We start from the raw sequence: 18,051 nt of genomic DNA, 5'->3' as shown, positions 1-18,051 counted from the left end.
TGAAACTCTTAGATTTCGATCTCAGAGTTTCATATCCGGCTTTCAAATAATGAGGGATTTATTATCCCCTTAACTTAACCCACTCACATCTATACCTGTCCAGCAATTACAGTAGCCTTGCAAGAAATAGATCCTAATCCTGAAAAACAGCTCTATACAAACAAAATCATCTACATAGCCAAAGCAGTTCAAGGAGCACATTGAAACATCTAAGACTCTTCAAAGGTCAAGACAACAACAACATCAGATAACTGTTGGTATTGTAAAAGGATGTGCATTGCATAAGAAAATCACATTTGCTTCAAAACCATTAGGGATTTGGAAAATAAACATTTATTTTACTTTTTTTGTTTTCATTTCATAATATATAAAAATAATACTTATTTGAACATGGTGACAAAATAAATTAATTCCCATAAATAAGCAATTCCTGTTCTATACTATCAAAGGGGTGCTTAAGGATCAAAGTTGTATAACTGAGAGGAGACCTCCACATCCCCTTTAAAGGAATGCGGAGAACCGACCAGGGCTTCTGACCTAATGTCCAATCCTCACCTTCTCATGGTGCACCCTGTTGGGTATCTAACTGGATACTGAACGAACGAGGATGGGCTGGCAATTTGGGATTTAGTCGATCAAATTGTATTCTTATTGGCTTAAACCAAATTATAAAATGATGGTACAACATGACAAAATTTCATGCCAGCTGCGGCGTTGCCCGGTTAAACAAGGCCCCTGTTGTTTTCACCAGGGAACCAGGTTGAACAGCGAAAAGTCAGCTACTGGAATAAATCTGAAAACAAACCCCAACTCAACATCACCAGAGTTAAGGATCGGTACTACAACATAAGAAGCCTGAATGGCAAAGAAATGGAGCTAGCTGAGGAATTAGATAAGAATCAGATCGACATAATAGAGGTGACTGAAACAAAAAAGACAAAAACTGGTGAGATCTTTTTGAGCAATAAATACAAAATGTTATATTCAGGCAATGACAATCAAGGAAAAGGAGTAGCCATCGTATTCAACACTAAATACGAGGCTAATCTTGAATGGCAGGCTGTCTCAAATAGAGTGATGTGGGCAAATATGAGAATGGGGAACTGGAAATGAGACTTATTTGTGCTTATAGTCCCACAGAAGCCTCTACTAAGGTAGAAGTGGAGGAATTTTTTGAGGCTCTAGAGAACGCTACTAACACAATGAAAAAGGAAAAGTTGGTCCTTGTTGGGGATCTAAATAGCAGAGTAGAAAATGATTGTGAGACATACAAAAATATTTTGGGAAAATTTGGAGAAAAGAGCAAAGCTAATAATAATGGCAAATATCTGTTGGATTTCTGCTCAGGACATGGACTGGTTATTACTAACACCATGTTCCAACATAAAAATGTGCACAAATTCACATGGAGAGAAGAGGCTAGGAATAAGAAAAGTCTCATTGACTATGTTATTGTTGATAGTGATGTTTTCTCCCTGGTGCAGGACACCAGAGTGTATAGAGGATTTGAAATTGGAAGTGACCTCTATTTAGTCTTGAGCAGGATAAAATTGAATTTCATATTGAAAAGAATAACATGTAAGAAAGTTTTAAAGCGAATAAAAGTTGAGCAATTCTCAGATGTGAACTGTAGACTAAAATACACAAAGATTATTGAAGAAAAAATTAGAGTTTGAGAAGAAGAACCAAACTTTAGACATTCAGTGGCAAGCCTTGAAGAAAACCTTGATTGATTCAGCGAGAGAGGAATGTGGTGAGGTTGTCTGCAAGGATAGAAAAAATCAGAACTCCATGGTGGACACAGGAAGTTAAAGAGGCAGTGAAGGAAAGAAGAAATCATATCAAAAGTTCCTGGCAAATAAGTCAACTTTTGCTCTTAGAGAATACAGAGACAAATGTAAGAAAGCTAAACACTGTGTAAAACCAGCTAAACAAAAGTCATGGGACGACTTTGGCAAGAACATAGAAAATAAATATCAAGAAGGTGGCAAAATATTCTGGAGGTTGTTGAAGAAGCTTAGAAATGGAGGAAAGAGTACTGTAAAAGGAGTTAGAGATGATAAAGGTGACATGAAAATGGGAGAAAAAGTTATCCTTGAATCATGGAGTAATTACTTCGAAAAATTGCTAAATGAAACGAGCAGTGATAGCATAGTGGTAAAACAACACTTAACAGGCATACGGTCAGGAATACATATCCATACTTGAAGTAGAAAAAAACCATTAAAATGTGGAAAGGCAGCAGGAGTAGATAATGTTCAACCAGAAATGCTGAAATATAGTGGTATAAAAGTCTTACAGTGGCTGCACGCCATAGTTCAGACGGCCTCGACAGAGGGACGAATTCCCGATGATTGGAGTAGAGCTCTCATATTACCCATATAGAAAAATCAAAATTGGAGTTTGTTAAATCTGGAATGAAAGGTTCAATTTGTTATTGAACGTTTCTTTCAGGATTTTACTAGGATCTAAAAACTTTATAAAAAGGAAATGCTTGTACATAGGTGTAAGTGTAAACTTTAATGCATTAATATTTTATTAACGGAATTTTGTAAGTGATAAATTGTAAACTGTCTTAGAAATAATATACCAGAGTCTAAAAGGTCTTAGTGAAAGTTACTTTAGAAGGAGAAAATTTAAGCGAAGTCCACTTTAGCCTAATCGGCTTTTCAACATTACCCTGGGGCATCGCAATGCGAAGTCCGAGACACGTGTACGGCACCCACGTGATGGAGTACATTTCGGGGAGAAGCATAGGGGAGTGTGCAAAAAAAACGAGTTAGGTGTCGTGAGCAACCAGTGATGTAGTTGGGAGATTGAACTAATGGATATATAAGGATTTGGCAGTGAATATAGCCCTCTGTTCTTGGTGGTGTCTCTCTCTCTCCCTCAAAAGTGGGTTCCGATGGAAGCAGTTCGTGGCTACGACTAGAAGGAAGGTAAACGATGGCTACAAAGTCAGATAGCGATCCGCTTCAAATGTAGCAACGGCATAGCCGTGCAGCCAGCGGAGACCGCAGCATTATGCCGAGTCGTACGTGCCTATCTGTCGAAGCGGTGTTGTTAAAATTACAGGAATAGTGGTGATTCGTGATCGTAATCACAGGTGCTAAGAAGTTGGAGGAAATTATAGATAGCAGACTTAGGAACCTAACCGAAAGGAATCGGCAAAGATTGAGGTTATGCTGACATGGTCGGTAAAGTAGAAACTTTTATTGTCTTTTGTACTGAGAGCAGCACTAGAGCTAGTGAAAGTGCTAACTGTGCATGTGATAGGACCTTTTTATTAAGTTCATTGTTATTAAGTTATGCCCATAACTGTGATAAGTTAACGAGAATTAGATTAATTGATCTGTTGGAAATATATTAAGTGACTACTTAGTTATAATTAGATAGATTGTCTGAGAAATTTTGAGATATCCTTTTGAGAACAAGTTGTTATATGTCTGAAGCTAAATTTTGATCTCTGTGTACAATACCTTAGTGTAAAATAAATGTTTTTGTTTTCTATACCTAAGAAACTTGCCTGATTTCTCACGCCAATGTACCGCTTGCTAAAATTTGAACCTGTAAAATTCAAGAAGTGGGGGGGGAGAAAATTTGGTTACAACTGCTGATTGAGGAATAAACTAATAGGGTATAAATAAATATTAGATTCTAAGGTCGTGTGATTATCTGCGTGTTAACTCACTGACAGGAATATTCTTCCTGTATAGGAATCAAGATGGCGCAGCTGTATTAACAAATAAAATTTTCTTGATTCCAAAAAGGAGCAAATACCAGATCTACAACAATAGAAGGATTTGGCTCTCCCCTGGAACATTCTCTTTGTCTGCAAGAATAGTACACGTGATCCATTAGAAAGAACGGTGTCTGATAGAAATTGGTTCTAATTAAGACTAAGCATTGTATATTAGCAGGGAACAGGAACAGCAAAACAGTTGGTAGGAAGACGAAAGAACTATAGATAAGATTTATAAAGGACAATAAGGCATGACATACAAATATTTAACAATGGCGCAGGTGGTAGGATTTAATTCACGCAATTAATTAATCAAAACTGTGAATTAAGGTGAGCAGTTTTTGGCTTGAGATCAGGCAGTTTTTCTTAGTAACAAATTTAAAATTAGCCGTACTTGTGTGTGAAATTAAGATAGTAAATTTGTAAACTTATATACAAGAATGAATCAACCTTCAAGCTCAGGGATGGAGGATTGCGAGTTTTTCAGGACCCTCAACAGGTTATTCTGCAGTTTTCTGGAGAGGTGAATGATGATGTTTTAAGTTTTTTTAGCTACGTTGAGGAAGGCAGGGAGGTGGACGGGCTTCCAACTTTTGATCTTGTTGCGTAGTAAGTTGGTGGGGAAGGCTAAGAATTTCCTCTATTCTTCCCCCATACTTAAGGAAACACTAGACTATGCAAAATTCAAGGAAGTCCTCATCTCTCAGTTTTCTAGGTTAAGAAGCCTTGTCCAAACTTATGGAAATTACAGAGAATGGTGCAAAAAGACCGAGAGAACGTGACTGACTTTTATCGCAGGTTATTGAGCCTCGCTCACACCCTGCAAGTATCTAACGAGGATAAGCCTCATCTGGAATGGGCGATCTTTCACCAATTGAGGCTGGGAATGGAGCAAGAGCTCAGAGAAACAGCCTACAAAAAGAAAGTAACTAACTTAGAGGAGTGCCTAAATGCAGTGAGAGATAAAGAGCAAATGCTTGGTGACCTTGGTCCTGCATCTGCTACTGACTATGTAAACCTAATTAATAAGGAAGGGAATTCTAATAATAACTCTAAGCCAGAGAAAGAATCTCACGAGAAAAGGGAGAGGCATAAGAATTTAGATAGATGTGAGGGAGATAGAACTGGTTCCGTCAACACGAATCAAATAACAAGTGGAGTGTTGGATATAAAAGAGGTCTAATCGATAGTTCATAAAGAGGTTGAGCGCTTACAACAACCAGTCATGGATCGCCTTGACGCTGTTTTAACCCATTTGGCGGCAGTATCCACAAAAATCTCTGAACTCCCTCCCCCTCCCAAGTCGATTGGACTGCTGAGATAGTAAGGTTAGAGTTTGAAAAGCTGCAACAACCCCTGTTTGACCGGTTGGATACAGTAATGAAGAAACTGGCTGAAGTGACTAATCAGACTGCATCAAACTCTCCTATGAGACTGGAAAGAGAAGGAGAACACAGAAGAGAACCTCCTAAATGCTTCAGTTGCAGCAAGCCTGGGCATTTTGCTCGCAATTGCTTCAATAGCAAGCGAAGATCCAGCAGAGGTTATGATGGGAGATCAAATTCCCACATGTATGCAAACAGAGCTTGGAAAGAGGGTTAGAGGAACCATTATCAGTCTCCTTTACTGTCAAGTAAAGGAATTATCTATGGTAAGCACTGTAAAGCACTTCTAGATACAGATTCCCAGCCCTCTATTATTACAGCGGATTATTTTGAGAGGATAAGGCCCAATGTGAGGCATAACATCTTTTATTTTAGAAAGCCTGTATGGTTATCCGGAGTGTCGATGTCTACCTTCCATGTGTCAAAATCGGTATTCTTGAAGGTATATCTACCAGAGTTTAATATGTGTGTTAGGCATGAGTTGTTGGTCCTACCTAGGACATCTTGCCCACACGTTCATGTAATTTTTGGAAATGACTTTCTAGAAAAATACAAGTTTTCATGTGACTACTCATGAAATGAGATTTCTTATAGGAAGAAAACGATTTGCTAGAAGGAGTCAAAATTTTCATTGCAGAGATAAAAATGAAGACTCGCATGGAGAAGGAATGCAATGTGAAAGTAACGTAGTGCAGAATAACGGAGCTAGTGAGGGTTCCACTAACAATCAGATTAATTCTGAAAAGGCTTCTACCTCCAATGAGAATGATCAATATGAGATCCCAAATATCAAGCGTTAAGTTGGTAATTGACCAAGGTGATGCAGAAACAGTTAGTCACCCAAGAACGATCGGAGTAAACCATATCGAGATAATAAAAGGATCTAAAAGTTTTCATAACAGACAGATAAAATCAGGCACAGAAGACAAGAAGTTGAGGTACAAACTCAGCATCAACTTGATTATGCAAACTTCTTCTGTTTTCTTTTTATGCTTAGGAAGGCTATAGGTGTTCTGTTGTGTTGGGATTTGGCTCTTGGTACAAAAGCTGCACATTTACTAACAGATTGTGCAAGCTCTTTGAACAAATCTAATGAAGAATTATTTAGGTCCAGAACATTAAAAGATAGCAATGAAATTAGGTGTAATCGTGAGAATAAGGTTCAGTTTAAAATGAGGTACAATTTAGGTTCAAGAGAAGTTTGGGGAAGGCGAGAGTATAAGCTGAAGTCTAAAATTTTCTCCAGAAATATTGAAGGAGAAAGGTAATGAAAAATTTTTTGTGAAAGGGGGAAACCTTTGTTAAATCTGGAATGAAAGATTCAATTTGTTATTGAACATTTCATTCAGGATTTTACTAGGATCTAAAACTCTATAAAAAGGAAATGCTTGTACATAGGTGTAAGTGAAAACTTTAATGTATTAATATTTTATTAACGGAATTTTGTAAGTGATAAATTGTAAACTGTCTTAGAACTAACATACCAGAGTCTAAAAGGTCTTAGCGAAAGTTACTTTACAAGGAGAAAATTTAAGCGAAGTCCACTTTAGCCTAATCGGCTTTTCAACATGACCCCGGGGCATCGCAATGCGAAGTCCGAGACACGTGTACGGCACCCATGTGATGCATTTCGGGGAGAAGCGTAGGGGAGTGTGCAAAAAAAAAGAGTTAGGTGTCATGAGCAACCAGAGACCTAGTTGGGAGAGCGAACTAGGGGATATATAAGGATTTGGCAGCGAATATAGTCCTCTGTTCTTGGTGGTGCTCTCTCTCTCCCTCAAAAGTGGGTTCCGATGGAAGCAGTTCGTGGCTACGACTAGAAGGAAGGTCAACAATGGCTACAAAGTCAGGTAGCGATCCACCTCAAGCTTAGCAACAGCATAGCCATGCAGCCTTATGCCGAGTCGTACGTGCCTATCTGTCGAAGCGGTGTTGTTAAAATTAGGAATAGTGGTGATCCTTGATCGTAATCACAGGTGCTAAGAAGTCGGAGGAAATTATAGATAGCAGACCTAGGAATCGGCAAAGATGAGGTTATGCCCACGTGGTCGGTAAAGTAGAAACTTTTGTCTTTTTTACTGAGAGCAGGACCAGAGTGAGTGAAAGTGCTAACCGTGCATGCGATAGGACTTTTTTATGACTGTCTGGACTATAGTGTTTTACTTTGTAGCTAGATGTATTTCCAGAAGTTCATTGTTATTAAGTTATGCCAATAATAGAATTTTGGTATACTGTAGTCTAATCTGGGAAGTTGAAGGATTGTTCATTTATATAACTGTGATAAGTTAACGAGAATTAGATTAATTGATCTGTTGGAAATATATTAAGTGACTACTTAGTTATAATTCGATAGATTGTCTGAGAAATTTTCAGATATCCTTTTGAGAACAAGTTATTATGTCTTAAGCTAAATTTTGATCTCTCTGTACAATACCTTTTTAGTGTAAAATAAATGTTTTGGTTTTCTATACCTAAGAAACTTGCCTGATTTCTCATGGCAATGTACTGCTTTCTAAAATTAGAACCTGTGTAAAATTCAAGTGTGTGTGGGGTGGGGGAGAATTTGGTTACGACTGCTGATTGAGGAATAAACTAATAGGGTATAAATAAATAATAGGTTCTAAGGTCATGTGATTATCTGTGTGTTAACTCTCTGAAAGGAATACCCTTCCTATATAGGAATCAAGATGCCGGCAGGATGTGTTTAGTGCCCGAAAAGAAAATAATTGAATAGATCCTAAAACACAGTAAGTGGTCTTGAGCTCGCATCAGGCAGTAATTGGAATTGGAAAAAAAAAAAAAAAGGTTAAATTTTGTAAAGTGTATGCTGATAACAGGTATGTCTCATCCAACCAGCTCCGAACTAGACGATTCGGAATTTTTCCAAATAATAAATCCCCAGCAAGTGATTCCACAGTTCTCTGGAGAAGAGGCTGATGATGTAGTCACGTTCTTTGAGTTTGTAGAAGAACTTAGAAGGATTGGCAGATGGTCTGACTTCCAACTTCTTGTGCTGTTACGCAGCAAGTTGGTAGGAAAGGCCAAGACCTACTTTCGATCATCGCCAATCCTGAAAGAAACTCGTCATTACAGGAAATTTAAGGAGGTCTTGATCTCGTGGTTTTCCAGAGTGAAAAATCTAAGACCAAACCTTTTGGAAGCTGCAGAAAATGATACATGGAGATAGGGAGAAGGTATCTGAATTTTATTACAGAATACTCACTCTCTCAAATACCTTTTTTAATGTCCCCAGTGAAGACAAGCACCCCTTCGACTGGACAGTATTCCAACATTTTCGAATAGGCCTTAGACAGGAGTTGAGAGAGACAGCCTTTGGAAAAGGTATAGCCAATTTGGCTGAATACTACAAGGCTGTGACAGAACGGGAGCATTTGCTAGGATACATTAGTCCTGCAGCGGTTCCTGTACATATTCGGGTGATTGATGAAGGAAAGGATAATGGCAAAGACATAAGAAGTGCAAAGGGAAATAAGAGAAAGAATGAGCAAAGTGGCAGCTCGGATACGGAGTGAGGAGAATAGAGACAAGTCAGTTTGCCAGATCACCACAGGCATTCCCGATCACAGAGAGATCTGTTCCATAATTAAACAGGAGGTCGAAAGACTACAACAGCCTGTTATGGAGTGTCTCGATGCAGTGCTTAACCAACTTCAGTCATGCTCTAAAGAAACTCAGAGAATGTCTGCTCCCAAGACGAAAGAACTACTAACCTAATTCATAGAGAGGTTGAAAGGATGCAAGAACCACTACTGAGCAAGATGGAGATAATGAATAGACTGTCAGAGCTATCTGCACAGTGCAAGAGCAATCCTCCTTTGTCCTCGGACGGAGAGAATGGAAGGGGGGTGCTATAGATGCAACAAGCTGGGACATGTAGCCAGGAACTGCTACATCAGACAAGATAAAACAAACAGAGATTTCTCAGAGGCTAAGTCTCATGTTTGCAGTAGGCAAGAAAAAGGGGGAAAAAGAAGGAAGATCAAAGACAGCGTTGAGATGATGGTTGAAGGAAAAGTATGCGAAAGAGGAATAAGAGCATTAATTGACACGGGTTTGCAGCCCTTGTTCATATCTGAACACTGTTTCAGGGAAATAGAGCCCTATGTAAAGGGGAGGGTAAAAGTTCTGAGAGAGTATTAAACTTTTGGGAATATATCCCCCCGCTACCCATGCCACGAGGTCTGCAAGAGTGAAAGTTAACCTACCCGCGTTTGGCACAAGTTTTTAGTTTTACCAAAGTGCTCGTCCCATCATTTAGGATTAATCCTGGATAATGATTTTTTGTGTAAGTACAATTTCGCTTGTATCTATGCTAGCAAGGAAGTTTGGTTCAAAAGGAAGAAGAAAACAGCAAAGCTTGGAAGAGCTTTGCTGTTTTCTTCCTACAAACCCATAGACAGAGACCCGACTTGGCCTACACACAAAAAAACAAATGATCTAATAAAAAAGGTGCCTCTCTGGATGGAAGAACTTAAAAAATACTTACAATCAAAACATCCTTTGATACCAGGAATATATGGTGTTCCAAAGATCCATAAGATAGATATACCTTTAAGACCAATAGTAGATGGAAGAGATTCACCAACTTCCAACTTGGCGAAATATCTCACAACATATAGGAAAAACATCTTCCTTCATAAAAAACAGTAAACATTTCATAGAAAAAGTGAAAGAAATACATATTGGTCCAACATCTTAGCAAGTCTCGACATTATCAGCTTGTTTACAAACGTCCTGAGACAAGGAATTTTGAATCTCCTAGACCTCTTCCCTCTGGACATCTTGAATCTTTTTTGAACATTGTATAAACAATACTTTTTTCACCTATAAAGATAGAATCTGGGAACAAAAAGGACTGGCCATGGGTTCATCATTATCACCGGTATTAGCAAACCTATTTATGGAAAAATTTGAAAACAATGCTCTTTGGAATTACCATAAAAAACCAAAAATATGGCTACGCTATGTGGACGATATTTTCATCATATTCAGTGGAACAACAGATGAACTTATCAATTTCAGAGATTATCTCAACAATTTGCACAACACCATAAAATTCACTTTAGAACAAGAAAAAAATAAAAAAAACTTCCTTTTCTGGATATTCTATTAGAAGTTAATGAAGAAAGTAAACTCTCCTTCTCAGTATATAGGAAGCTGACAAACACTGGAAGATTTTTAAATGCAACCTCACACCACCATCCTTCACAAAAAAGCTTAATTAAAACTCTTCGAGACAGCATACGATATGAAACAAAAACCATCAAGAGAATCCTTAAAATGCCTCCAGCTAACAACACAATAAAACAGGATTACAAAAACGCAATCCCGCTTCCTTATATCAAAAATATTACAGATAAGCTAGCCAAATTAATGAACAAACACAACATAAAAGTAGCCTTCCTTCCTATGGAAAAAATCTCAAGATTCCTACATCCACCAAAACCACCTCATCATCCTCTTAAAAAACCAGGAGTCTACAAAATCCATTGCTCTTGCGAGATTTGCTACGTAGGACAGACAGGAAGATCTGGAGAAATATGCATGGCTGAACACCAAAAAGATGTACAATACAAAAGAGAACAAAAACCTAGAAAACAACAGTTATATAAGAAAATTTAAAGAAGCTGCTAATATGTTAAAAAAAAACCCAACCCAATGCAATAAAAATCAAGGTTTAATTCTCCATCAAGTGTGGTCAGCTCTAATAAAAAAAATCTACCTCAATCTGAGCTCGGACTGTATGAACAAGAACACGTGACATCGTCCAGTATTGTTCAACGTCAATAACGTTATATATCTGCATTCTGTTATTTGAGTTTTATGAATAGCCAGACAGTTATGATTTGTATTTATTAATTCTCTCTTACCCCCTGAAGATGTAAATCCTACGATTTACGAAACTTGTCGGGAACTATTATTTCAGTGTTTTATATAACTGAATAATAAAAAAATGTGGTGTAATCACCGAAATATATCTTTTGAGATTATTGTTGTGAAATGACATCATTGATAATATATATAACCCTACTTTACACCTGTTTAACATGTTCATTGCCAATCATGCGATGCGAGTTCTCACCAAACGGCCGATCACGCATTAACGTGTCGACGTCGCTAACTAAATAAAAAAAAAATTGGCCACCACATGAAATTCCAATTTTCAGCTTGGCAATGAACGATATCGCGTGATGCGAATTCTCACCAAACGGCCGATGACGCGTTATCGCATGGACGTCGCTAACTAAATAAAAAAATTTAAAAAATTTGGCCACCACACGAAATTCCAATTTTCAGCTTGGCAATGAAAGTGTTAAAGAACAGACAGTTGTTCCTGCTGCTAATTTGCATATTTTGATCTATGTATCACTCTGTAAAATAATTCATTTACATTATACAGATTTAATAGTATGAACAGATGTTTGCTTGCTGCCTTATGTGTTTTTTTGAAATTAGCTTGGTTTAAATAATGATCCTTTATACAGTCCCATAATTTGCACACTGTAAGGTAAAACTGATCTCAGGGACCATTGATCTGAATTCAGCTGTTTCTTTAAATTTATAAATTGTTGGAATGAGCGCTCTACTTCATTCATCTTGGATTTGACTTTCTGATCAAGTTACCTAAATTGTTCTGTATTTCAGATCAGATATTATCTACTTCAAATGACTTCTGATTTCAAAACTCGGATTGTATTTCTTCCTTACATATTAATATCTGTTTCTAATGGCATTCCTCCTGGATATTTTTTCTGACTGTTCTATCATTTGCCATTATCATCATATTCCTGATATGTACTCTCATGGGATGTACAGGATAATTATGATAGTACTGCATGATAAGGTTGCACCATTCTTAACTCCCAATTAACAATTTTCTTCCAAATTAATCTATCTATCAGAGATTCCAACATGTATCAGATCTTATTTTTCTGCCTTTTAAGCCACTTTTTTTTTACTGTATCAATCAACCTACATCGTGGTTTTCCTCTGACTCATTTTCTTGCCAGCCTGACAAATAAGTTGTTTTGCTAATCTTTCCTTTCCCATTCTGTTTAAGTGACCATACCACCTGAGATTAGCTCTACAATACATTCCCAAATGCTAGCAATAGCAAGGTCTTTCCTAATATCCTCATTTTTAATGTGATACTGCCATTGATGCCATCTCTTAATTCCAATAATCTTTCTCAGAACTCACATATTAGATGTCTACAGTCTTTGATCAAGTGTTTTGTTTTTAACCCGACTCTCAGATTCATAAGTTAAAATTGGTTTGAACACAGTCTTGTATATAGCTAATTTTAATGTTTTGACTAATTTCTTTCTTATTCCATCTTTATTAGAAATTGTGCCTAAATATATCTGAAATGTTTTACTTGTTCTATAGGTTTGCCATTTGGGATACAGTTGATGTTTTCAATTTTTCTGTCTATTTTCATTGTCTGTCTTTTTTTTTTGCTGATTTTCATACCAAATTTATTACAACAGTTATTTAGTTCAGTCAGGGAATCTTGCAGACTTTACTGGATTTATTCAAAAGTATAACATCACCTGCATAAAGTGAAGAAGTAAGATTAACATTGCCAATTTTTATATCAGATATAATATCTCTTTTCCTTCGTAATGTGATCCACATAGATAATGAATAACAGTGGAGATGACGTGCACCCTTGTCACACACCTGATTTAACATCAAACCATCTTCTTCAGTTCTAACTGCTGAGTTACAGCTTAAATAGAGACTACGTATTGCTCGATATAATGTCCTATCTACATCATATAACTAGTGTTTTGAAGAGCTTTCCTATTGGCATCTTGTCATATACCTTTTCCAATTCAACAAAACTTAAATGCAAATCCTTGTATATTCCCAAAATTTCTCAGCTATTTGTCTTGAAGTGAAAATCTGATAATGACAACCTCTGTTTGGCCTGAATCCAGCTTGTTCTTCACCAAGCTTCCATTTCACAATTTTTCTTAGCTATTTTGCAAGTATACTTGCATAAATTTTACCAGAAACACTCAGTAGGGAAATTCCTCTGTAATTCTAACATTCAGTTTCATTTCCTTTTTTATAAATGGGTACTATGTGAGAGCTCTGCAGTCATCTGGAATTTGATCCTTTGACCAGGCCTTCTGAATTATGCAATACAGCTACTAAAACTTTTATACTTCTATATTTCTGGTCAGATTTCAGCTGCCTTTTCACATTTCAAGTTTAGATGACTTTTCTACTTCAAGTTTCCTGCTGAATTTGGGATATTTAGCTGACCTCTGTATTGTATTCTTATTGGCTTAAACTACAATGTAAAATGATGGTTTTCTCATTTGTTATTGCATTTAATATTTTTTTCATGAATCTTATCCATGTAGTAGACCATTGTCCAGAATCAGAAATAGATGTGCTGGCCTGCTGTTAAACATTGGTTTTCTTTGACGACATTACTAGCATTGGGGGAGGATTCAGGAGGGCTCAGCCTGAGGAGTTTCTCATGAATTTAGTAGATGCTAACGCTTTACAATTTCCAAATCTACCCATCTTTAGAATAACGGTTTACATGTTTGGGTTGGTGTACATAAAAGTTCTCGATGCTATCCAGAGGAGAGCAATTCTGCTTATAGACCCACTTCACCGTCTTTCTCACACATGCACTGTTTCAGCTGTCTTTTGTACAGGTATTCAATGCTCACTGAACTGGCAACATTCTTTCCTCCACTTTCTTTTGAGCTTGTTATAACAAGAGCAGTAGCTCTTGTTATAACAAGCAACCACATAGAACTTGTTTCTGCTGTTTCTCTTTTAATCCATTCCATCTACCTCATATTCTCTGAATAAAGTTTTCCCAAACAACTGCAACCTCCAACTCTTCGAGAAAAATAAAAAATAACAGTGAACTTCTTCTTTCCTAGCCCTTGCCTCTTGTACCCATATATATGATACTCTTTTGCTATAGATTCTTCTGCCTTGTATGGGATCAGTATTAAATAAAATAAAATTTAAAAAAAAAAAAAAGGTAGGAGACAACAATCTTACAGAAATATTCAAAAAACTTATTTAATAAATAGCATTAGCAGCAGTATGGTGTTCTCATGGCTGCTATTGTTCAATATTAAAAACAATCACATGAACAATGAAAACAAACATTGTATGTATTGTAAAATAATTTAAAATTCAAACCGTGCATATAACTTACTGAATGTAAAGCATGTAAGGATTACAAAAATTATTTTCTTTCTTTTTAAGGATTTGGAAGAAGCTCTGATACAAGAAGACTTTGAGAACAGTCCTTTGCAGATGTTAATGATCCGTCTTGTTCAAGGTTGTTGTGAATATAAGAAAGTAACGTAAGTAGTTTGAATTGATTGGAAGTATTATTCTTCACAAATTCTAATTAGAATAATATGAGAGGCTTACTCTTAGCTGTATCATCTCTCTTGAAATTCATTCACAGACATCATGCTCAGTGCACTCTTTTTTTTCTCTCTCTCTCTCTCTTTTGCAGGGGTGAATTTATTTCATTAATTCACCCCTTGTGATAAGAAACATCTGAGTAGGTAAACTTTTACTTAGTTTCCAGAAATGACCCTTATTTTCTCTCTCTCTCTATTTTTTGTGTTCCTGTCTTGTCTTCTTTTCTGCTCTCTCTCCCAGTATTGAAATATCATTTATATGTATCCATTGAAATCTTATTTTAAATTATCTCATTCTCTCTTTTGTATTTATGCATTCTTTTTTTATTTATTTTATTAACATTTTTTTTTTTTTATTGTGCTATAGGTTTATTTGTAAACCTATAGCACATTTATCCCTTTGGTGGATTAAGGATATTTTTATTGATTTTTATCGTTTTTTTTTATATATATATATATATATATATATATATATATATATATATTATTCCTCCTGTCTCACTGAAGTATAAATAAATGTTTTTACCTCTTGCAGTTCTATTAGTTGCACAATTGACTGAGTTTTGTACCAGAGAAAGAAGTTTTTTCTACTACCTTATAAACAACATATCTAAGTTGAGCTCTTCATGTTAAGCCACTTTACAGTTGCAAATTTCACTAGTTTCTTTTTCCATAGCTGATACATTGTCTCCATTAGTGTAAACAGTGTCTAAACAAACCACCACAAATGCCTCAACACTTAAAAATTTTAAATTACAATAAAAAAAATTTGAAAGTAACACAACCATCAGAATCTAGTAAGTATATCAATTTCAAATGGTTTACATTTCATTTTGAAAATAATAATATCAGTAACAGGCACATCGAAAGTGCCAATTTATGTATTATGAAACCAGAACTAATAATATATAAACATTGAGAAATAATTGTAAGAAGATTAATAATTGTAAATTATGATTATTTTTACAGTTTCCAGAAATGACCTTTATTTTCTCTCTATCTTTTTTGTGTGTGTTCCTGTCTTATCCTCTTTGCTGCTCCATCCCAGTATTGAATTATCATTTATATTTAATCCAATGAAACCTAATTTCAAACTATCACATCCTCTCTTTTGTCATCAAATTCCTGCCATGTACCCTCAAGGGATGTACAGGATATGATAGTAATACACGAAAAATTTACATCACTACTAACTTCCTATCTACAATTTTCCTCCAAATCAGTCTGTTACTTGTCAAGACTCCAACATTATCAGATCTTATATTTCGATCATCTAAGGCACTTTGTACTGTATCAATCCACTTATATCTTGAGCTTCCTCTGGGTCCTTTTCCAGCCATACTGGCAACGAACACTTGTTTTGCTAATCTTTCCTCGCCCATTCTGTTAAGACCATACCACCTGAGATTAGCTTTGCTAACACATTTCTGGATGCTGACAATGTCAAGTTCTCTCCTAATATCCTCGTTTTTAATATGATATTGCCATTGAATCTATTTGTTCACACCTCTAATCTTTCTCAGGACTCTTATATCTGCGGTCTTTAGTCTTCGGTCAAGTGTTTTGTTTCTGATCCAGCTCTCAGATCCATAAGATAAAACTGGTTTGAACACTGTCTTGTATACAGCTAATTTGGTGTTCCAACTAATTTCTCTCTTATTCCATATGAATTTATTTAATTGACTTCCTACCATACCAGCTTTGTTGATTCTGTTGTCTATTTCCATATTTAATTTACCATCTTCACTAAAAATCGTGCCTAAGTAGTTGAAATGTTTTACTTGTTCCATAGGTTCTCCTTTCACAACACAGTTGACATTTTCAACGATTCTACCTACCTATTTTCTTTGTCTTTTCGTAAGTGTGTGTGTGTGTGTGTGTGTGTGTGTGTGTGTGTGTGTGTGTGTGTGTGTGTGTGTGTGTGTGTGTGTGTGTAGTCTTTGGGGGTGCTTAAGGGTCAAAGCTGTATATCTGAGAGGAGACCTCCACATAGCGTTTAAAGGAATGCGGAGAACCAACCATGGCTTCTGACCTAATGTCCAGTCCTCACCTTCTCGTGGTGCACCCTGTTGGGTATCTACCTGGATACTTAAAGAACAAGGATGGGCTGGCAATTTGGGATTTAGCTGACCAAATTGTATTCTTATTGGTTAAACCAAAATAAAAAATGATGGTACAACATGACAAAATTTCATTCCGGCTGGGGCGTCGCCAGGTTGAACAAGGCCCCCGTTGTTTTCGCCAGGGAACCAGGGCGAACAGCAAAAGGTCAGCTACTGGAACAAATCTGAAAATACACCCCAACTCAACATCACCAGAGTTAAAGATCGGTACTATCAGCGTAAGAAACCTGAATGGCAAACAAATGGAGCTAGCTGAGGAATTAGATAAGTACCAGATCGACATTATAGGGGTGACTGAAACAAAAAAGACAAAAAATGGTGAGATCTTTCTCAGCAGTAAATACAAAATGTTATATTCAGGCAATGATAATCAAGGAAAAGGAGTAGCCATAATGTTCAACACAAAATACGATGCTAAGCTTCTTGAATGGCAGTCAGTCTCAAGTAGAGTAATGTGGGCAAATATGAGAATGGGGAACTGGACAATGAGACTTATTTGTGCCTATGGTCCCACAGAAGGCTCTACTAAGGCAGAAGTGGAAGAATTTTTTAAGGCTCTAGAGAAAGCTACTGACACAATGAAAAAGGAAAAGTATGGTCCTTGTTAGGGATCTAAATAGCAGAGTAGGAAGTGATTGTCAGACATACAAAAATGTTTTGGGAAAATTTGGAGAAAAAAGCAAAGCTAATAATAATGGCAAATACCTATTAGATTTCTGCTCAGGACATGGACTGGTTATTACTAACACTGTGTTCCAACATAAAAATGTGCACAAATTCACATGGAGAGAAGAGGCAAGGAATAAGGAAAGTCTCATTGACAATGTTATTGTTGCTAGTGATGTTTTCTCTCTGATGCAGGACACCAGTACAGAGGATTTGAAATTGGAAGCGATCACTATTGCGTCATGAGTAGGATAAAATTGAATTTGATATTGAAAAGAATGACATGTAAGAAAGTTTTAAAGCTAACAAAAGTTGAGCAGCTCTCAGATGTGAACCGTAGACTAAAATACACAAAGATTATTGAAAAAAAAATTGAAAGAGTTTGAGAACAAGAACCAAACCCTGGAGATTCAGTTGCAAATCTTGAAGAAAACCCTGATTGATTCAACCAGAGAGGCACGTGGTGAGGTTGTCTGCAAGGTGGCCACAGGAAGTTAAGAGGCAGTGAAGGAAAAGAAGAAAGCATATCAAAAGTTACGGCAAATAAGTCAGCTTGTGCTCTTAGAGAATACAGAGACAAATGCAAGAATGCTAAACCCTGTGTAAAACTAGCTAAATAAAAGTCATGATATAACTTTGGCAAGAACATAGAAAATAAATATCAAGATGGTAAGATATTCTGGAGGTTGTTGAAGAAACTT

At 36.6% G+C, this 18,051-nt stretch overlaps 1 protein-coding gene across 3 annotated transcripts in view; it reads left to right on the top strand.

Moving 5' to 3' along the window:
- The window catches only part of LOC150092852 (chromatin remodeling regulator CECR2-like), a 342,076-nt gene that overhangs the window by 9,284 nt on the left and 314,741 nt on the right, over nt 1-18,051 (top strand). For all 3 annotated transcript variants that reach the window (XR_016550505.1, XM_090414404.1, XM_090414405.1), the window contains exon 3: nt 14,395-14,495. Coding sequence is in view for 2 of the 3 variants with exons in the window: in XM_090414404.1 (XP_090270530.1) it covers nt 14,395-14,495 (101 nt within the window). In the remaining variant the exon portion in view is untranslated. The remainder of the gene's footprint in view (nt 1-14,394; nt 14,496-18,051) is intronic.

Source organism: Typopeltis vanoorti, chromosome 25 (genome assembly GCF_054136105.1).
Source record: "Typopeltis vanoorti isolate ZY-2024b chromosome 25, IOZ_Tvanoo_1.0, whole genome shotgun sequence".
In the NCBI taxonomy this organism is placed as follows: Eukaryota; Metazoa; Arthropoda; class Arachnida; order Uropygi; family Thelyphonidae; genus Typopeltis; species Typopeltis vanoorti.
Note: the sequence above shows the minus strand (reverse complement) of the source record. Positions and strands in the feature narration are given on the sequence as shown.